Source organism: Stegostoma tigrinum, chromosome 14 (assembly GCF_030684315.1).
Source record: "Stegostoma tigrinum isolate sSteTig4 chromosome 14, sSteTig4.hap1, whole genome shotgun sequence".
Classification (NCBI taxonomy): Eukaryota; Metazoa; Chordata; class Chondrichthyes; order Orectolobiformes; family Stegostomatidae; genus Stegostoma; species Stegostoma tigrinum.
Window position 1 is genome coordinate 73,896,929 of NC_081367.1, and position 16,606 is coordinate 73,913,534.

At 41.1% G+C, this 16,606-nt stretch overlaps 1 protein-coding gene across 7 annotated transcripts in view; it reads left to right on the forward strand.

The window, feature by feature from the left end:
• The window catches only part of LOC125457866 (transcription factor Dp-2-like), a 208,649-nt gene that overhangs the window by 177,885 nt on the left and 14,158 nt on the right, over positions 1-16,606 (forward strand). For all 7 annotated transcript variants that reach the window (XM_048542576.2, XM_048542575.2, XM_048542577.2 and 4 more), the window contains 3 exons: positions 7,557-7,625; positions 10,838-10,989; positions 12,243-12,409. In XM_048542576.2, coding sequence (XP_048398533.1) covers positions 7,557-7,625; positions 10,838-10,989; positions 12,243-12,409 — 388 coding nt within the window. The remainder of the gene's footprint in view (positions 1-7,556; positions 7,626-10,837; positions 10,990-12,242; positions 12,410-16,606) is intronic.

The window sequence follows — 16,606 nt, forward strand, 5'->3', positions numbered from 1 at the left end:
CAAGCTGAGGGCCATGGGATAACAGCAAGTTGATCTAAACTAGAGCTTGTGAACCTTTCTGCTTCTGAATAGTCTCTCCCATGTTATAAATATCTCTCAGTCCCCTATAACACAACAAAAGTACTTTTATGGGCTATAAAATGAATTATATGTTTTAACACCCCTTAGAATTTTAGTTTCACTGGATGTAAAATCTGTTGCAGGTGCTATTTTTTTTTGCAGATCGCTCTGCGGCCTCATTCCTCCTTTTGTATATAACCTCCTCCAGCCCCACTGATATGTCAAATTTGTGCACTAAGATTTCTGAGTGAGGCCTCAAGATTCAGAATTAATAAGTAAAAGATCAAAGATTCATACAACTGATGCAAATTTTCGACTGATTGAAATGCAAATCCCAGAATTTCTTTTAAGTCACTGCCCTGAGGTAGCTAAAAGTTTCATCAATGTATACCAGAGGTATACTCGGGTCAGACAGTGCATTTTATGTGTGAGGCCTTGTTTGGAATCTGTCTATGTTTTAACCTGGGGTCAGACTGGTTTTATTTCCAAAGCAGGAATTTATAAAGTGCCCTTTTTGCTGTGTGTGTTGACAAAAGGTGTGCATTTTGAACAAAAAAAAATCTGCAAATGCAAATCTGCAAATGCAGATTTACCCCATAGATGTGTGTGTGTGTGTGTGTGAAAGAGTCTGTGTGTGTGGGTGTGTGTGTGAGAGTCTCTGTGTGTGTGAGTCTGTGTGTGAGTGTGAGTGACAGACAGAGAGAGACAGAGACAGAGGGGTGGGTATGGAGGGATTGTCTTACAAGAAGAGGTGAATAGATTTTGCTTTCTTGGAGTTTTGAAGAATGAGAGGTGACCTTAATGAAACATACAAGATTCTTAGGGAAGTTGACAGGGTAGGTGTGAAAAGGTTGTTTCCTCGAGAGACCACCTAGGACTAAAGGTTATCATCTCAGAGTAATGGATCACACTTTTGAGACAGACATGAGGAGGAATGTTTTCTCTTAAAGGGTAGTGAATCTGTTGAATTCTTTACCACAGAGAGCTGTTGAAACAGGTCATTAATTATACGCAAGATGGAGATAGACAGATCTTAAATCAGAAAGGAAATAGAACAAAGAAAATTATAGCACAGGAATAGGCCCTTCGGCCCTCCAAGCCTGCGCCAATCGAGATCCTCTGTCTAACCTGTCATTTATTTTCTAACGGTCTGTGTCCATTTGCTCCCTGCCCATCCATGTACCTGTCCAAATATATCTTAAAAGACGATAACGTGTCTGCGTCTACCACCTCTGCTGGCAACGTGTTCCAGGCACCCACCACCCTCTGTGTAAAGAACTGTCCATGCATATCTCCCTTAAACTTTCCTCCTCTCACTTTGAACTCATGACCCCTAGTAATTGAGTCCCCCACTCTGGGAAAAAGCTTTTTGCTATCCACCCTGTCTATACCCCTCATGATTTTGTAGACCTCAATCAGGTCCCCCCTCAATCTCCGTCTTTCGAATGAAAATAATCCTAATCTACTCCATCTCTCTTCATAACTAGCACCCTCCATACCAGGCAACATCCTGGTGAACCTCCTCTGCACCCTCTCCAAAGCATCCACATCCTTTTTGTAATGTGGTGACCAGAACTGTACACAGTACTCCAAATGTGGCCGAACCAAAGTCCTATACAACTGCAACATGACCTGCCAACTCTTGTGCTCAATACCCCGCCCAATGAAGGAAAGCATGCCATATGCCTTCTTGACCACCCTACTGAACTGCGTTGTCACCTTCAGGGAGCAATGGACCTGAACGCCCAGATCTCTCTGTGCATCAATTTTCCCTAAGACTTTTCCATTTACTGTATAGTTTACCCTTGAATTTGATCGTCCAATATGCGTCACCTCGCATATGCCTGGGTTAAACTCCATCTGCCATTTATCTGCCTAACTCTCTAATCTATCTATATTCTGCTATAAAGCTCTGACAGTCCCCTCCACTATCTGCTACTCCACCAATCTTAGTGTCATCAGCAAACTTGCTAATCAGACCACCCATACCTTCGTCCAAGTCATTTACGTATATCACAAACAACAGTGGTCCCAGCACAGATCCCTGTGGAACACCACTGGTCACAGGTCTCCAATTTGAGAAACTCCTTTCTACTAGTACTCCCTGTCTCCTGTTACCCAGCCAGTTTTTTTTATCCATCTAGCTAGCACATCTTGGGCCCCATGTGACCTCACCTTCTCCATCAGCCTGCCATTGGGAGCCTTGTCACATGCCTTACTGAAGTCCATGTATATGACATCTACAGCCTTTCCCTCATCAATCAACTTTGTCACGTCCTCAAAGAATTCTATTAAGTTGGTAAGACATGACCTTCCCTGCACAAAACCATGTTGCCTATCACTGATAAGCCCATTTTCTTCCAAATGGGAATAGATCCTATCCCTCAGTATCTTCTCCAGTAGCTTCCCTATCACTGACGTCAGGCTCACCAGGCGATAATTACCTGGATTATCCTTGTTATCTGTTAAGCCCCCGGCTATATCCTGTCTCACTTCCCTCAGTAACCTGCGATAGATCCCATCCGGACCTGGGGACTTGTCCATCTTAATGCCTTTTAGGATACCCAACACCTCCTCCCTCCTTTTGCCTACTTGACCTAGAGTAATCAAACATCTGTCCCTAACCTCAACATCTGTCATGTCCCTCTCCTTGGTGAATACCGATGCAAAGTACTCGTTAAGAATGTCACCCATTTTCTCTAACTCAATGCGTAACTTTCCTTCTTTGTCCTTAAGTGGGCCAATCCTTTCTCTAGTTACCCTCTTGCTCTTTATATATGAATAAAAGGCTTTGGGATTTTCCTTAACCATTTTTGCTAAAGATATCTCATGTCCCCTTTTAGCCCTCTTAATTCCTCGTTTCAGATTTGCCCTACATTATTTCAAAGCTTCATCTGTCTTCAGTCGCCTAGACCTTATGTATGCTTCCTTTTTCCTCTTGGCTGGTCTCACAATTTCACCTGTCATCCATGGTTCCCTAATCTTGCCATTTCTATCCTTCATTTTCACAGGAACATGTCTCTCCTGCACGCTAAGCAACCTCTCTTTAAAAGCTGCCTGCTTATCAAATGTGGCTTTACCCTCAAACGGTTTCTCCCAATCTACATTCCCCAGATCCTGCCGAATTTTGGTATAGTTGGCTTCGCCCAGTTTAGAACTCTTCCTTTAGGATCGCTCCCATCCTTGTCCATGAGTATTGTAAAACTTACGGAATTGTGGTCACTATTTCCAAAGTAGTCCCCTACTGTAATTTCAACCTCCTGGCCGGGTTCATTCCCCAACCCCAGGTCCAGTATGGCCCTTTCCCGAATTGGACTACATACATACTGCCTAGAAAACCCTCCTCGACACACCTGACAAATTCTGCTCCGTCTTGACCCCTAACACTGAGGAATCCCAGTCAATGTTGGGAAAATTAAAATCTCCCATCACCACCACCCTGTTTCTCCTACACCTTTCCTTTATCTGTTTACATATTTGTACCTCTATCTCACGCTTGCTGTTTGGAGGCCTGTAGTACAGCCCCAACATTGTTACTGCACCCTCCCTATTTCTGAGCTCTACCCATACTGCCTCACTGCTGGAGTCCTCCATAGTGCCCTCCTTCAGTACAGATGTGATATCCTCTTTGACCAGTAATGCAACTCCTCCACCCCTTTTACCTCCGTCTCTATCCTGCCTGAAATATGGATATCCTGGGACATCTAGTTGTCAATCATGCCCTTACTTCAACCAAGTCTCAGTAATAGCAATAACATCATTCTCCCAGGTACCGATCCAAGCCCTAAGTTCATCTGCCTTATCTACTACACCTCTTGCATTAAAACAAATGCACCTCAGACCACCTGTCCCTTTGTGTTCATCATCTGCTCCCTGCCTACTCATCCCATTAGTCACACTGACTCCATTATCTAGTTCCCTACAGGCTTTCATTACTACCTCCATTCTGTCCAATATTAGGTTCCCATCCCCCTGCCACATTTGTTTAAACCCTCCCCAACAGCGTTAGCAAAAACACCCCCAAGGACATTGGTTCCAGTCTGGTTCAGGTGTAGACGGTCCAATTTGTATTAGTCCCACCTTCCCCCGAACCGGTCCCAATGTCCCAAAAATCTGAGCCCCTCCTTCCTGCACCATCTCTCAAGCTACGTATTCGTCCTGGCTATTCTCTCATTTCTGCTCTGACTAACACATGTCACTGGTAGAAATCCTGAGATTACTACCTTTGAGGTCCTACTTTTTAACTTGGCTCCTAACACACTAAATTCTGCTTGTAGGACCTCATCTTGTTTTCTACCTATATCATTGGTGCCTATATGCACCATGACAACGGGCTGTTCACCCTCCCCCTTCAGAATGTTCTGCAGCCGATTTGAGACATCTCTGACCCCCTGCACCTGGGAGGCAACATACCATTTGGGACTCTCGATTTTGACCACAGAACCGCCTATCTACTCCCCTTACAATTGAATCCCCAATGACTATCGCCCTTCCACTCTTTTTCCCACCCTTCTGTACAGCAGAGCCAGCCACGGTGCCATGAGCCTGGCTACTGCAGCCTTCCCTTGGTGAGCCATCCTCCCCAACAGTATCCAAAACGGAATACCTGTTTTGGAGGGAGATGACCACAGGCGACACCGGCTCTGCGTTCCTGCTCTTCCTCTGCTTTTTGTTCACCCATTCCCTTTCTCCCTCAGCAAACCTAATCTGCGTGTGACCAATTCGCTAAATGTGCTTTCCATGGGTTTTGGGGAAAAAGCAGGCACATGGAGTTGAGGATTATCGGATCAACCATGATCATATTGAATGTATGGGGCTTATTGTAAAGTTGGTAACATATTGGCACAGATAGATGAATGTCTGACCAGGAAGCAAAGAGTAGGAATAGAAAGGGTACTTCTAGGACCAGGAGGATATCACAAGTGGTGTGCTACAAACCCAATGCTAAGGCATGATTAGGATGAAAGGACCAAAGGTTTAGTAGCTAAATTTGCTGCTGACACTAAGGTAGGTAGTAAAGTGAGTTGTGAAGGGCAGATAAGTTTGTACATTCTTGAACAAAGAATAGAGACGTAGACTGTTTTCTAAACGGACAAAGGCTTTGGAAGTCTGAAGCACAAAGGGAGTTAGGATTCTGTTAAAGTTAACATGCAGGTTCACTTGGCAGTTAGGAAGGCAAATGCAATGTTAGCATTCATTTCAAGAGGGCTGGAATACAAGAACAGAGATATACTGCTGAAGCTGTGTAAGGCTTTAACAGGCTGCATTTGGAATATTTTGAGCAGTTTACAGCCCTGTATCTAAGGAATGATGTGCTGGTGTTGGAGGAGGTCCAGAAGAGTCACCTGCGATCCACAAGAATGATCCTGGGGATGATGGGCTTGTCATATGAGGAGTGGTTGAGGAGTCTGGGTCTGTACTCAATGGAGTTTAGAAGGATGGGGACGGATCCGATTGAGAGGCCTGGGTAGAGTGGACATGGAGAAGATGTCTCCACTATTGGAAGAGACTAGGACCTGAGGACACAGCCTCAGAGTGAAGGAATGACCGTTTGGAACTGAGATGAAGAGGAATTTATTTAGCCAGAAGGTGGTGAATCTGTGGAAGTCATTGCTGCAGAGCACTATGGAGGCCAAATCAATGAGTGTATTTAGCAGAGAGATATGTTCTTGACTAGTCAGTGGATCAAGAGTTGCAAGGTGCAGGGAGGAGAAAGCGGTTAAGAAACCTATCAGTCATGATCAAATGGCAGAGCAGACTCGATGGGTTGAATAGTCTAATTCTGCCCCAATATCTAATGATCTTATAATGAACCTACAAAATGATATAGATAGGTTAAGTGGGTTGGCAAAGATCTGAAGAATGAGGTACTATGTGGGAAAGTGTGAAATTGACCTTTTTGACAAGATGAATGAGAAAGCATATTATCTAAATGGCGAGAGGTTGTAGAACTCTGACATGCAGAGACATCCTGGTGTCTGAGTGAATGAATCGCAGAAGGTTCGTATGCAGGCACGGTGAGTAATCAGGAAAGCTAACTGAATGTTATGGTTTATTGTGAGGGGAATCAAAAACAATAGTAAGGAGGTTATGCTTCAGTTATACATGGTGTTGGCGAGACCAGATCTGGAGATCTCTGTTCAGTACAGGCCACTAGAATTACAGTAGGATGTTAATGCATTGCAAGCAGTTCGGTGAAGCTTTAGTAAACCTATAGAATGAGCAGATTGCGTTATGAGGAAAGGCTGGGCAGGCTCGGCATAAGTTTAGAAAAATCAGAGGTGACTTAATTGAAACATATAAGATACTAAGGGGACTTGACTGTATGGATGTTGAAGGGATGTTTCCTCTTATGGGAGAATCTAGAACTAGGGGTCAGAGTTTAAAAATAAGGAGGTACTCATTTAGAACAGATGAGGCAATGTTTTATCTCTTAGAAGGTCTTGTGTCATAAGTCAATGGATGCAGAGTCTTTAAGTATTTTGAAGGTGGAGATGGACAACTTCCTGATTATCAAGGGAATGAAATATTATCAGCAATATTAATAGATTTATGATTAAAATCAGATCATCTGTGATCAGTGGAGGAGACTTGAAGGGCTGAGTGGCCTATTTCTGCTCCTAGATCTCCTAGTCTTCAGTTGGTTTGCCCAAAAGCTCTGGATTGCCTCATTATATCTCTCTGCTTCTTCAATTTGCTTCACCTTTAAAACTCTCAATATCATTCAAGAGATACCTTTCTGACATATCCTATGCCACTCCTCATTGTCAAATCAGCTCTGAAAATGTTAATTTGAAGCATCCATGGTTGATGTGTTACGTTAATGGAACTATTTGAATGTAATCTACAGGCATTATGAATTTTTAAATTCAATAAGGGAGAAAGTTAGCTTCATGGCAAAATCAAAACACCCAAGTAGTCATTCAGAATTATTCACTAAATATAATATGATACTTTTGAGTTTTGTGAAAAGTTCCAGTGAACTGACGAATAGTATTATCCTTCACTCTCAGGTATGTCAGCCTGTATTTTGTGTTCCCTCTTTTTCTGCAAATTTGAAACGTTCTTCTCAACAGGATTTAAATTCTTTTGTGTTTCTTGAAAGATTTTCTTTTTATTGTGCCTTCAAATCTTGCCCTCTTGCTCTCTGAGATCTCACTGGCTCTTTTTCAGTGAGAATCCACTGTAGGGAATCTAATCTAATCTAATCTAATGACTGAGTGGCAAGTGATTTGGCCAGTCTGTTTTCCCAGGATCACCTTGACTGTGATGGCTGTGCTCTCAATCAGTCAAAAAAAGTCCAATCAACCGTCCTGGAAGGTGGGATCCACTTGCTCAGTTTAAAAATCTTTAACTGCGATGCCTGTCTTATTGATCCCCTTGAAAACTGATGGCATCCTCCCTACCCCACACTCCGTTGGGATCCCCTATTCTAAATCCCTACCACTCAGTCACCCTTGACTTTGCATTCTAATGGTAGTGGTTTTAATTTTCAGGTGGAGAAACAGAGGCGAATAGAACGAATTAAACAAAAGAGGGCTCAACTTGAAGAATTGATACTGCAGGTAACAGATATAACTGTGTCCATATAAAACCTATTTAGTTGTTGGACAGAATAATTGCACCACCGGTGCTGACGTTTGTGTTTGAAGTGCAATTAAACCTTTGAATCCTTCTGTCAGGATAAAGATGAAGAGAATAAATTAACATGGATAGGTTTTTCTGAGTGGTCTGTATCACATGATGCCACTATAATGGAATAATGCATGAATGTGAGAGCTACATTACTCAGCTTTGGCAATTGTTGTGCTGTGCATAATTAAGCCTTTAAATTATTAGCTGTGTGAACAGATCTGTTGAGAGAAAAATCTAGTAACTTACTTACTTTAATAAAACGACATTTGTAATTGCTTGTGTTTATGCTTGCTTGGCCTACTTATCAATTTCCTCCACCATACTCGTAACTCACAAATGATGTTCCATCACTGAGACTACAGGTAAGAGACCTGGTTTCAAACTTAGACTGTTACGTCTGAACTGCCAATGAGAAAATATCTTTTAAAAAAGTTACCTTTTTTTTCCCCCTCTCTCAATCTCATCCATCCTTCTCCCCAGTGTGTGGCTGCCTCTGCTCTTCCTTTTCCTCTTTTGGTGCCTCTGAAACTTGGACACTACTGTATGATATTAGCCTCAAATCATCAGTGTATTGTAAAGGAAAAAAGAACAGCACAGCACAGGAACAGGCCCTTCGGCCCACCAAACCTATACCGACACTTGACACTTTTCTATACTTATTGCCTCTGCGCGGTCTATATCCCTCTACTCGCTGCCTATTCATTTATCTATCAAGATGCCTCTTAAACATTGTTAATGTATCCATCTCCACACATCCTTTGGCAGCACATTCCAGGCACTTACACTCTCCGTGTTTTTAAAATAAACCTGCCACTCATATCTCCTTTAATCTTTCCCCTTTTATCTTAGACCTATGTCCCCTGGTAATTGACATTGCTATTCTGGAAAATAAAACTCCAACTATCTATTCTATCCGTACCCTTCATAATTTTATAACCCTCTAAATGGTCACCCCTCAGCCTCTGATGTTCAAGTGAAAACAAACCCCAAATTTGTCCAATCTCCCCTCATAGCTAATACCCTCCAAACTACGGAATATTCTGGTAAACCTTTTCTGTAGTCCCTCCAATGCCTCCATATCCTTCTGGTAGTGTGGCAATCAGAACTGAACGCGGTGTTCCAAATGTAACCCAGCTAAAGTTCTATCCAGCCACAACGTGACTTGTTAATTTGTATAAAAACTAAAAGAACTGCAGATGCTGTAAATTAGAAACAAAAACAGAAGTTGCTGGAAAAGCTCAGTAGGTCATGCAGCATCTGTGAAGAGAAATCAGAGTTAACGTTTCGGGTCCAGTGACCCTTAAGTTCTGAGGAAATATCATCGGACCCAAAACGATAACTGATTTCCCTCCACAGATGCTGCCAGACCTGCTGAACTTTTCCAGCAATTTCTGTTTCTGTTGCCAGTTCTTACACTCTGTGCCCCAGTCAATGAAGGAAAGCATGCCATATGCCTTCTTGACCACCTTCCCTAAAACTCAAGTATTTTGTCAGGTCTGTTTATAATTCCTTTGGTCACTTGCCAGAGGACCATCGATGTTCTTTCACAATGTAGATGCATTTAAATAAAGGTAATTAATCTTAGATTCTATTGTGGAATTATATTTTGGGAGGTTTGTTTCTGAATAGAATCAGTTTTTGGGAGGTTTGTCACTGTAATGCTACAATATATGTAGACTATTTAAAAGGCAATATCCAGTTTATTGGAAGTATATGTAATGGATGCAGTTTGTGACTATTCTAAATCATTGCACCAAATGTGAGTTATTTCAATTCCTTCAACTTCATTGCAACCCAGTATTTGAGAGCTGACCAAGTATTATACTGCAGCAAGCACTCAGTCTAATAAATGCCCATTCATTAATTTGCAATGTGTTTCAATAATAGAAAAAACATTAAGAACCTGCTTGATCTCACACTTAATAGAACTCATTTTTCCCCCGAAGAGTTACTGAAAGCCATCATCTTGCAGTTCAGTTTAATGCTTCCAAAAACTTATTGCTGCCCAGAGAAAGATTCCCAATGTTTATTTGTCACTTTGATGATGGTTTGTTTGCCTGCACATTTAAAACTTTACTGCATGTATTTTCCTTCTGTTCTAGATGTTACGACATGACCATGACAGACCCAACTGCTCCTAAACATCTAATGTTGCTATTGGTAGAACCTATCAGCTAGTGATGAAGGGTTTTGATAGAGTATATAAGGAAATTATTTCGCTGGAGAGCATAAGTTAAATGGTCAACATGCCTTCCCCAGGGAAAGGAAGTGCTTTCTGTTTATTGTCTTTTATGGACACCCTTCAAAACCCAACTGGCTCTTTCCAGTAATAGCAACTTAAAATTGTCAGTATGAAAGAAACAGGTTAGAAGGGGAAAAGAAAGTCCTTATATCGAACAATTTTGGGGCGTGATATGATCTGCTCAGACAGTATCTTGGACAGACATCACTGCATGTTTTAATTGACAATTGAATGAAAATTTCAAAGGGAAGGGTGAAGGGTTTTGGTGAGAAGGCAAAGCATAGGCAGTAGATGTGGGGTGTCAAATGGGCCTCTGTGTTGTGGTTCTAGGATTTGTAACTGTTTCATGCTTACTCTTCCTCTTTTCCCAATCAAAAAACAAATTTAGATTATAATCTCCGCCTGCAGGAATTAGGTTTGCAATTGGAGACAGCTAGGTAAACTCCACTGTGTAAATGTGTCTTATTTGACTTGCTCGATCTGAGTCGTTTAAATTACCTGATCAACTGATGTGTTGATTTTTTAAAAAATTAGACATTGGCACATGTAAAACTCTTGCGCAAATTTGTTATTGATTGGCTGTGTAATGAATCATTAATTTCTAACATTGTTCTAATTAATGCTTTCATGTGTCAGCCTTAGGAGTACGCTACAGGTGGCCTTTGTGAACCCCACATTCATTGAGCTACCTGTTTCCTCCGTTCCTTTTTGATCTATCATAACAAATAAACTGTGCCATTTCCTTTTGATTTTTTTATGTGTTTTATGTATGCCGCCTCCTCTTCCAAAGGACCGATATTGTATTGCTTCTGATTTTATGGTTTGGTACTTTTTGTCCAGCACTTTATTTTATTCAGTAATTGAAATTTGAAGCTTTCTTTTCTGTTTACTGCTTTACAGCAAATAGCATTCAAAAATCTAGTACAGAGGAATTGGCAATCAGAGCAGCAGACACAGAGTCCTCCTGCACCAAACTCGACAATTCAGTTGCCTTTCATCATAGTCAACACCAGCAAACGGACTGTTATAGATTGCAGCATCTCCAGTGATAAGTAAGTATCGTTATTATGTGGGGCCTCTGTTTGTTCTTTAACCTGTTTTCCAGGCTACATTGTTTGTATCGTACGGTTGAACACAACAAGAGCTACTTCCCCACAGGAGCTGTGTCACAAAATCATGAATAGACTACAGTATTGCAAATCAGATGGGAGGATTCATTAAATTGAGAAGTTTATTCTGACAGTTCAGGATATCATTAAGACTAAGGAACAAACAAGATGCATCAAGAGTTACTCAAGTTGACCATGCTTGCAAAACTACGGTGTGTCCAGTGTTAGATGTGATCCTGTGATTGGATAACACTTGCTAAGCAATTCAAATGATGCTAAGAATTACTCATGTAACCAATTTAAAGCTGTCAGTCAGGCTCACAATATGGTTCACTTATAGACGCTAGAAGTGATATATATTCACAGGTAGGGCATTGTCCAGTGCAGGCAGAGAAATCAGAAAGATGTGTTATATCTTTTTTTCAATGGGAGGCAGTGGTCTAGTGATATTATTGCTGGCCTGATGGCCCAGAGACCCAGGCAATGTTCTGGGAACCTGGGTTTGAATCCTGCGGCAGGAGATGGTAGAATTTGAATTGAATAAATATATCTGGAATTAAGAGCCTAATGCCGACCATTAATCCATCGTCATTGTCGGAAAAAGAACCTCTGATTCACTAATGTCGTTTAGGGAAGGAAATCTGCCATCTTTACCTGGTTTGGCCAACATATGACTCCAATGTGTTTAACTCTGGGAAATTAGGAATGGGCAATAAATGCTAGCCTGGCGAGCGATACCCTTGTCTTGTGAATGAATAATTAAAAAAACAAAAACTTGGAGGACATCTATTCACTGGTACATGCGCCATGGCAGTGGCTTGACCAGTTGATTTGTCTGATTTGAATTTAAACTGAAGCCTGGCCGTTAACTATTTCCCCATGAATCCTGTATAATAACATCTCTGTGAATCAGACCCTATTTACCAACTGATCAGCACCCTCTTGCTATGCAGTACGCATTCTCTTCCCTGTGTAGAGTTGGTCGTCTTATGATTCTGGTCTGGTGAATGCAAAACTGAAAGCTTCAGCAGTATTAGTTCCCGTGCTGTAGTCAAGCTCTGTTTCATCAAGCAGTTATTCTCTTGTATATTTCAATACCAAGGCAAATGTTAATGTAAACTGAATAGCTGTGGCTTTATAGTCGACTGCTCTGGTCATTTCATTTTAAAGCATTTGATTTTTGTGAACTCTCTCAGGTTTGAATATCTGTTCAACTTTGACAACACATTTGAGATTCACGATGATATTGAAGTTCTAAAACGTATGGGAATGTCCTTTGGCTTGGAGTCTGGTAAATGTACACCAGAAGATCTGAAAACTGCCAACTCATTGGTGCCAAAGGTTTTGCAGCCCTACGTTGCAGGTCAGTAGTACCACAGGATTTTTTTAAATGACTGCTTGAAGGTTTACTGTATCCATTATATTTATGTTGCAAATTGCTTCAATTTGCAAGTAAAATTACCTTATACAAAGCCACCAGCAATTTTCATGTCAGTTTTGGCTTGTTGCAGTCATTTGATAACCTTTGTGCTCATGTTTTGCACTTTAGCTACACACCATTAGCAAATACATACTGGTTTCAATCTTGGACATTTGCCCTGTGCTGGACAAAGCAAGTCTTGCCATTACGTGTGTCTACGTAATGTATCAGTTGTTTTTCTGGCACCTCAATCTATCTGCTAAACTGTTGTCTTTTCTGTTGTGGACTTTGCTTGCCAGGAAATAGCTAGAAGTACCCCAGACTGACTTCATTTAAACCTTTTTGGAGAAAGGAGGCTTTGATCAACTTGGGCTCGGTGCATTCCTATCCAGGCTAATTTTGGAATATTATATGAATATCCTGTAATATTGAGAATATTTTATGTTTCAACCAACTGCAAGAATCATCTTTGCAAACAAAACCTGATAACCAGATAGCCTCTGCTTTCTACTCCTGAAATAGAAAAAAATCTAATTTTCCTCAGGAAGATGTAACAACTCTTCGAAAAATATTAAAGTACATTATCATACAAATATCAAACAGTGTAAATGTTTCAGAGGGAAGTAAAATCTAATAAAAGAAATCTGATGATGCAGTGTATTAGTGGTTGGGCTAACTCACTCTTAAATATTTTTTATTCGTTACACACCCACATTCCTCCTTTCATGCAGCAAGACCCTGTTTAATGGATCACTCTAATTGCCGTAAAAATTATGTTGAAGCTACTCACCGTACTGAAAGAGTAAATTGGAAAGCAACTTCCTTTGATGGTGGGTATGCAGTGAGGCATAGAAATTAGGAGGTTGCTGTCTGAGTTGACTTCCTCCTGCAGAAGCTGAGCTAGACTGCCATCTCACCCATACGTTGTCCATTCAAATGATGATGTGTCTATGTAGTTGAGTATAGAGCTTATGCACTAGATAATCATTAAATATTCCAGAAAAAGTTGGAGCAATTAGAGTCGTAGAGATCTGCAGCACAGATAAAGACCCTTTGGCCCATCATGTCCATGCAGTCGGAAACAAACACCTAACTATTCCAATCCCATTTTCCAACATTTGTCCCAGAGTCATATATGTCTTAGCATCACAGTGCATATCTAAATATTTCTTCAGTGTGATGAGGATTTCTGTCTCTACCATCATTACAGACAGCGAGTTCCAGGATCTCGCCACCCTCTGGGTGAAATGGTTTTCCTCACATATCTAAACTTTCTGCCCCTTCCCTTAAATCTGTGGTCCCTGGCCATTGATCCCTCCATCAAGGGCAAAAGTTTCTTTTTGTCCACTCTATCTGCGCCCCTCAAAATTTTATCCATGTCAATCATGTCCCCTCTCAATCTCCTCTGCTCCAATGAAAGCAACCCCAGTCTGTCCAATCTCTCTTCATTACTGAAACTCTCTAGCCCAGGCAATATCCTTACCTTTTCCAGTGCTATCACATCCCTCCTATAATGTGGATTCCAGAACTGCACACGCTACTCCAGCTGTGGCCTCAGCAATGTTTTATACAGTTCCAGCATTAACTCTCCTGCTCTTAACTCAGCGCCTTTATTAATAAACGTGAATATCCAGTATGCCCCCTTAACCACTTAATCCACCTGACCCAATCTCTTAAGGGACTCGTGTACATGCACACCAAAGTCCCTCTGATCCTCTGTGTTGCCCAGGGTCCTATCATACATCCTGTATACCCTTGACTTGTTTATGCTGTTCTATTGCATCACATCAGATTTACCCTGATTTGAATTCAATTTCATACAGTCCCTACAGTGTGGAAAGAGGCCATTTGGCAGATCATCCCACCCTGACCCAGCACCTCCCCCTCCAAAAAAAACCTTAAACCCTGTAACTCTGCATTTATCACGGCTAATCCACACAGCCAGTTATCCGAGGCTGGAATTGAATCCGAGTCCCTGGCGCTGTGAGGCAGCAGTGTGAACACTGATCCACTGTGCCATCCCTTTGCCACTGATCACCCCATCTGACCAGTCTGTCACCAGCCTTTTGTGGTCTAAAGCTATCCTCCTTACTATTTACTACCAATTCTACACACCTCTGAAAGAGGAGAGCCTAGCTAAGGATAGTATTGTAACAAGAAATGAAGTTGCATTTATACAGTGTCACAGAACAACCCAAAATATGTCTTAAACAACAAGTGTATTTTTGAACTCTTTATTATTATTGTTGTGATGACAAAAGTTTGTTTGCATACTGGAATGTTGTACAAACAGCAAATAAATTAATGGACAACTAATCAATGTAGAGCATGAAATACTGAACAAGATAGTAATAGTTTTTCCTGATTTTTTTTTCCAGTATATACTATATGATCTTTTGCATCTACAAAACTCTTGGAACTCCCTTCCAGCATCACAGTGGATGCTCCTACGTTACAGCAGTTTAAGAAGGCAGCTCACCAGCACCTTCTTCAGGGCAATTAAGGAAGAGCAATAAAAGCTGGCTGAGCTAGCAACACCCACATCCCAAGAATGTTGACAAAGCATACTGTCTTCACTTAAAGTATTAGCCAAAAGACAGCACCTTTGACAATACATTGCCCCCATTAAATTAGTTGAAAAGGAACATCTTGTCCAAGTTTAATATGTCAGAGTTTATTTCAATCCCTTTGGAATTTTTGCCCATCACATCCAGAAAGTGAAATTCTGCCAAAGCAGCTCTAATTGTGAAAGATTTTCATTCTGGAATGGGAATTCTCTGGTTTCCTGACCACTTGCACTCCCTCAACCAGCATCACTGAAACAAGTTATCCGAACATCAGTTATATTTCTGTTCAGTGGGACAGAAACACAAGTTGCTGGAAATGCTAAGCAGGTCTGGCAGCATCTGTGAAGAAAAATCAGAGTTAATGTTTCGGGTCTGGTGACCCTTCCTCAGAACTGTTCATCGGGACTTTGTTCATAAATGAGTTGCTGCGTTTCCTGCGTTACAATAACGGCATTTCAACGGTACTCAATTGCCTATGAAATGCTTTGGGATATCCTGAATTTGTAAAAGATGCTATCTAATGCATCTTTCTCAAGTTGATTGACTTACAAATGTCATTGTAATCTTGGATATAAGGAATTATGTATGCATTGAGTGAATGAAAAGTATTATTCTGTTGAGAGTATAGATTTATTGGGTGTTGGAGTACAAGGAGTACCTCGATATTGCAAATTACAACTGGCTTGTTGTCCATGGCTCGCAGAAATCAAGTTTTAAAAACAGGTCTTAATTAATGTGCAGCTCTTAAAAGTGTTCTCCCTCCCGATTAAAAGGTCTGGGAAACAGGTGCTGCAGTCATAAATTCTGTTGTGACATTGTCAGTTTCAATAGCCACTTGGCTTTAAATAGATCCCATCACTACTGCTATGAATGCTCTTTTAGAACAGGCCTGGCTCATACTGCAACAGTGCTTTGAGGCAGTTCTATTTCCAGGAATTGTGATTGCACCCCATTTATTGCCTGTTTGAACTGGTTTACAAATTTGAAAATGTTATACCGACACCCCATTTTCTCACATGCCGATGCTGAAATGCAGTGTTGGTGATCTGTACAGCTGATGAGGGAATGTTTAATTATATGCGTCACCTCTCACAATCAGTTAATTTTGTTGACGCCGCATGTATTTCAGTAGATTTTTTTTGCGGGGGTGCGGTTAGATTCTCTGAGCATATAATTGCCAGCTAGAGAAAGGAAATACTAAGAGAAATTCAAAGCTTTGTCAAAAACTCCTTTGTTTCATTAAGGTAGGGGGTGAAGAAATAGAGGCTATTTAGTTCCAGCAGCTCCAGTAGCTACCATGGCAACTCTTAGTAACCCATTCCCAATTGACATTCAGAGAATGTTCTTTACGATTCTGCTCTTTTCTTCTGAATTTATTATCATTTATTTTGTGCCTGCTGAAAGCTACTGAACTCAAATTGTGCTGAGTTTCTCTTTGTGAGAAGGTGTTTTAATAGATTTGTGTGAAAAACAGAGTAACTACAATAACAGCAAATATTTAGGGCAAGTCTGTGAGCATGTTAGACACAGCACAAAAAGTGCAGGCAGCGTATGCAGCTCGTTATGTAATGGC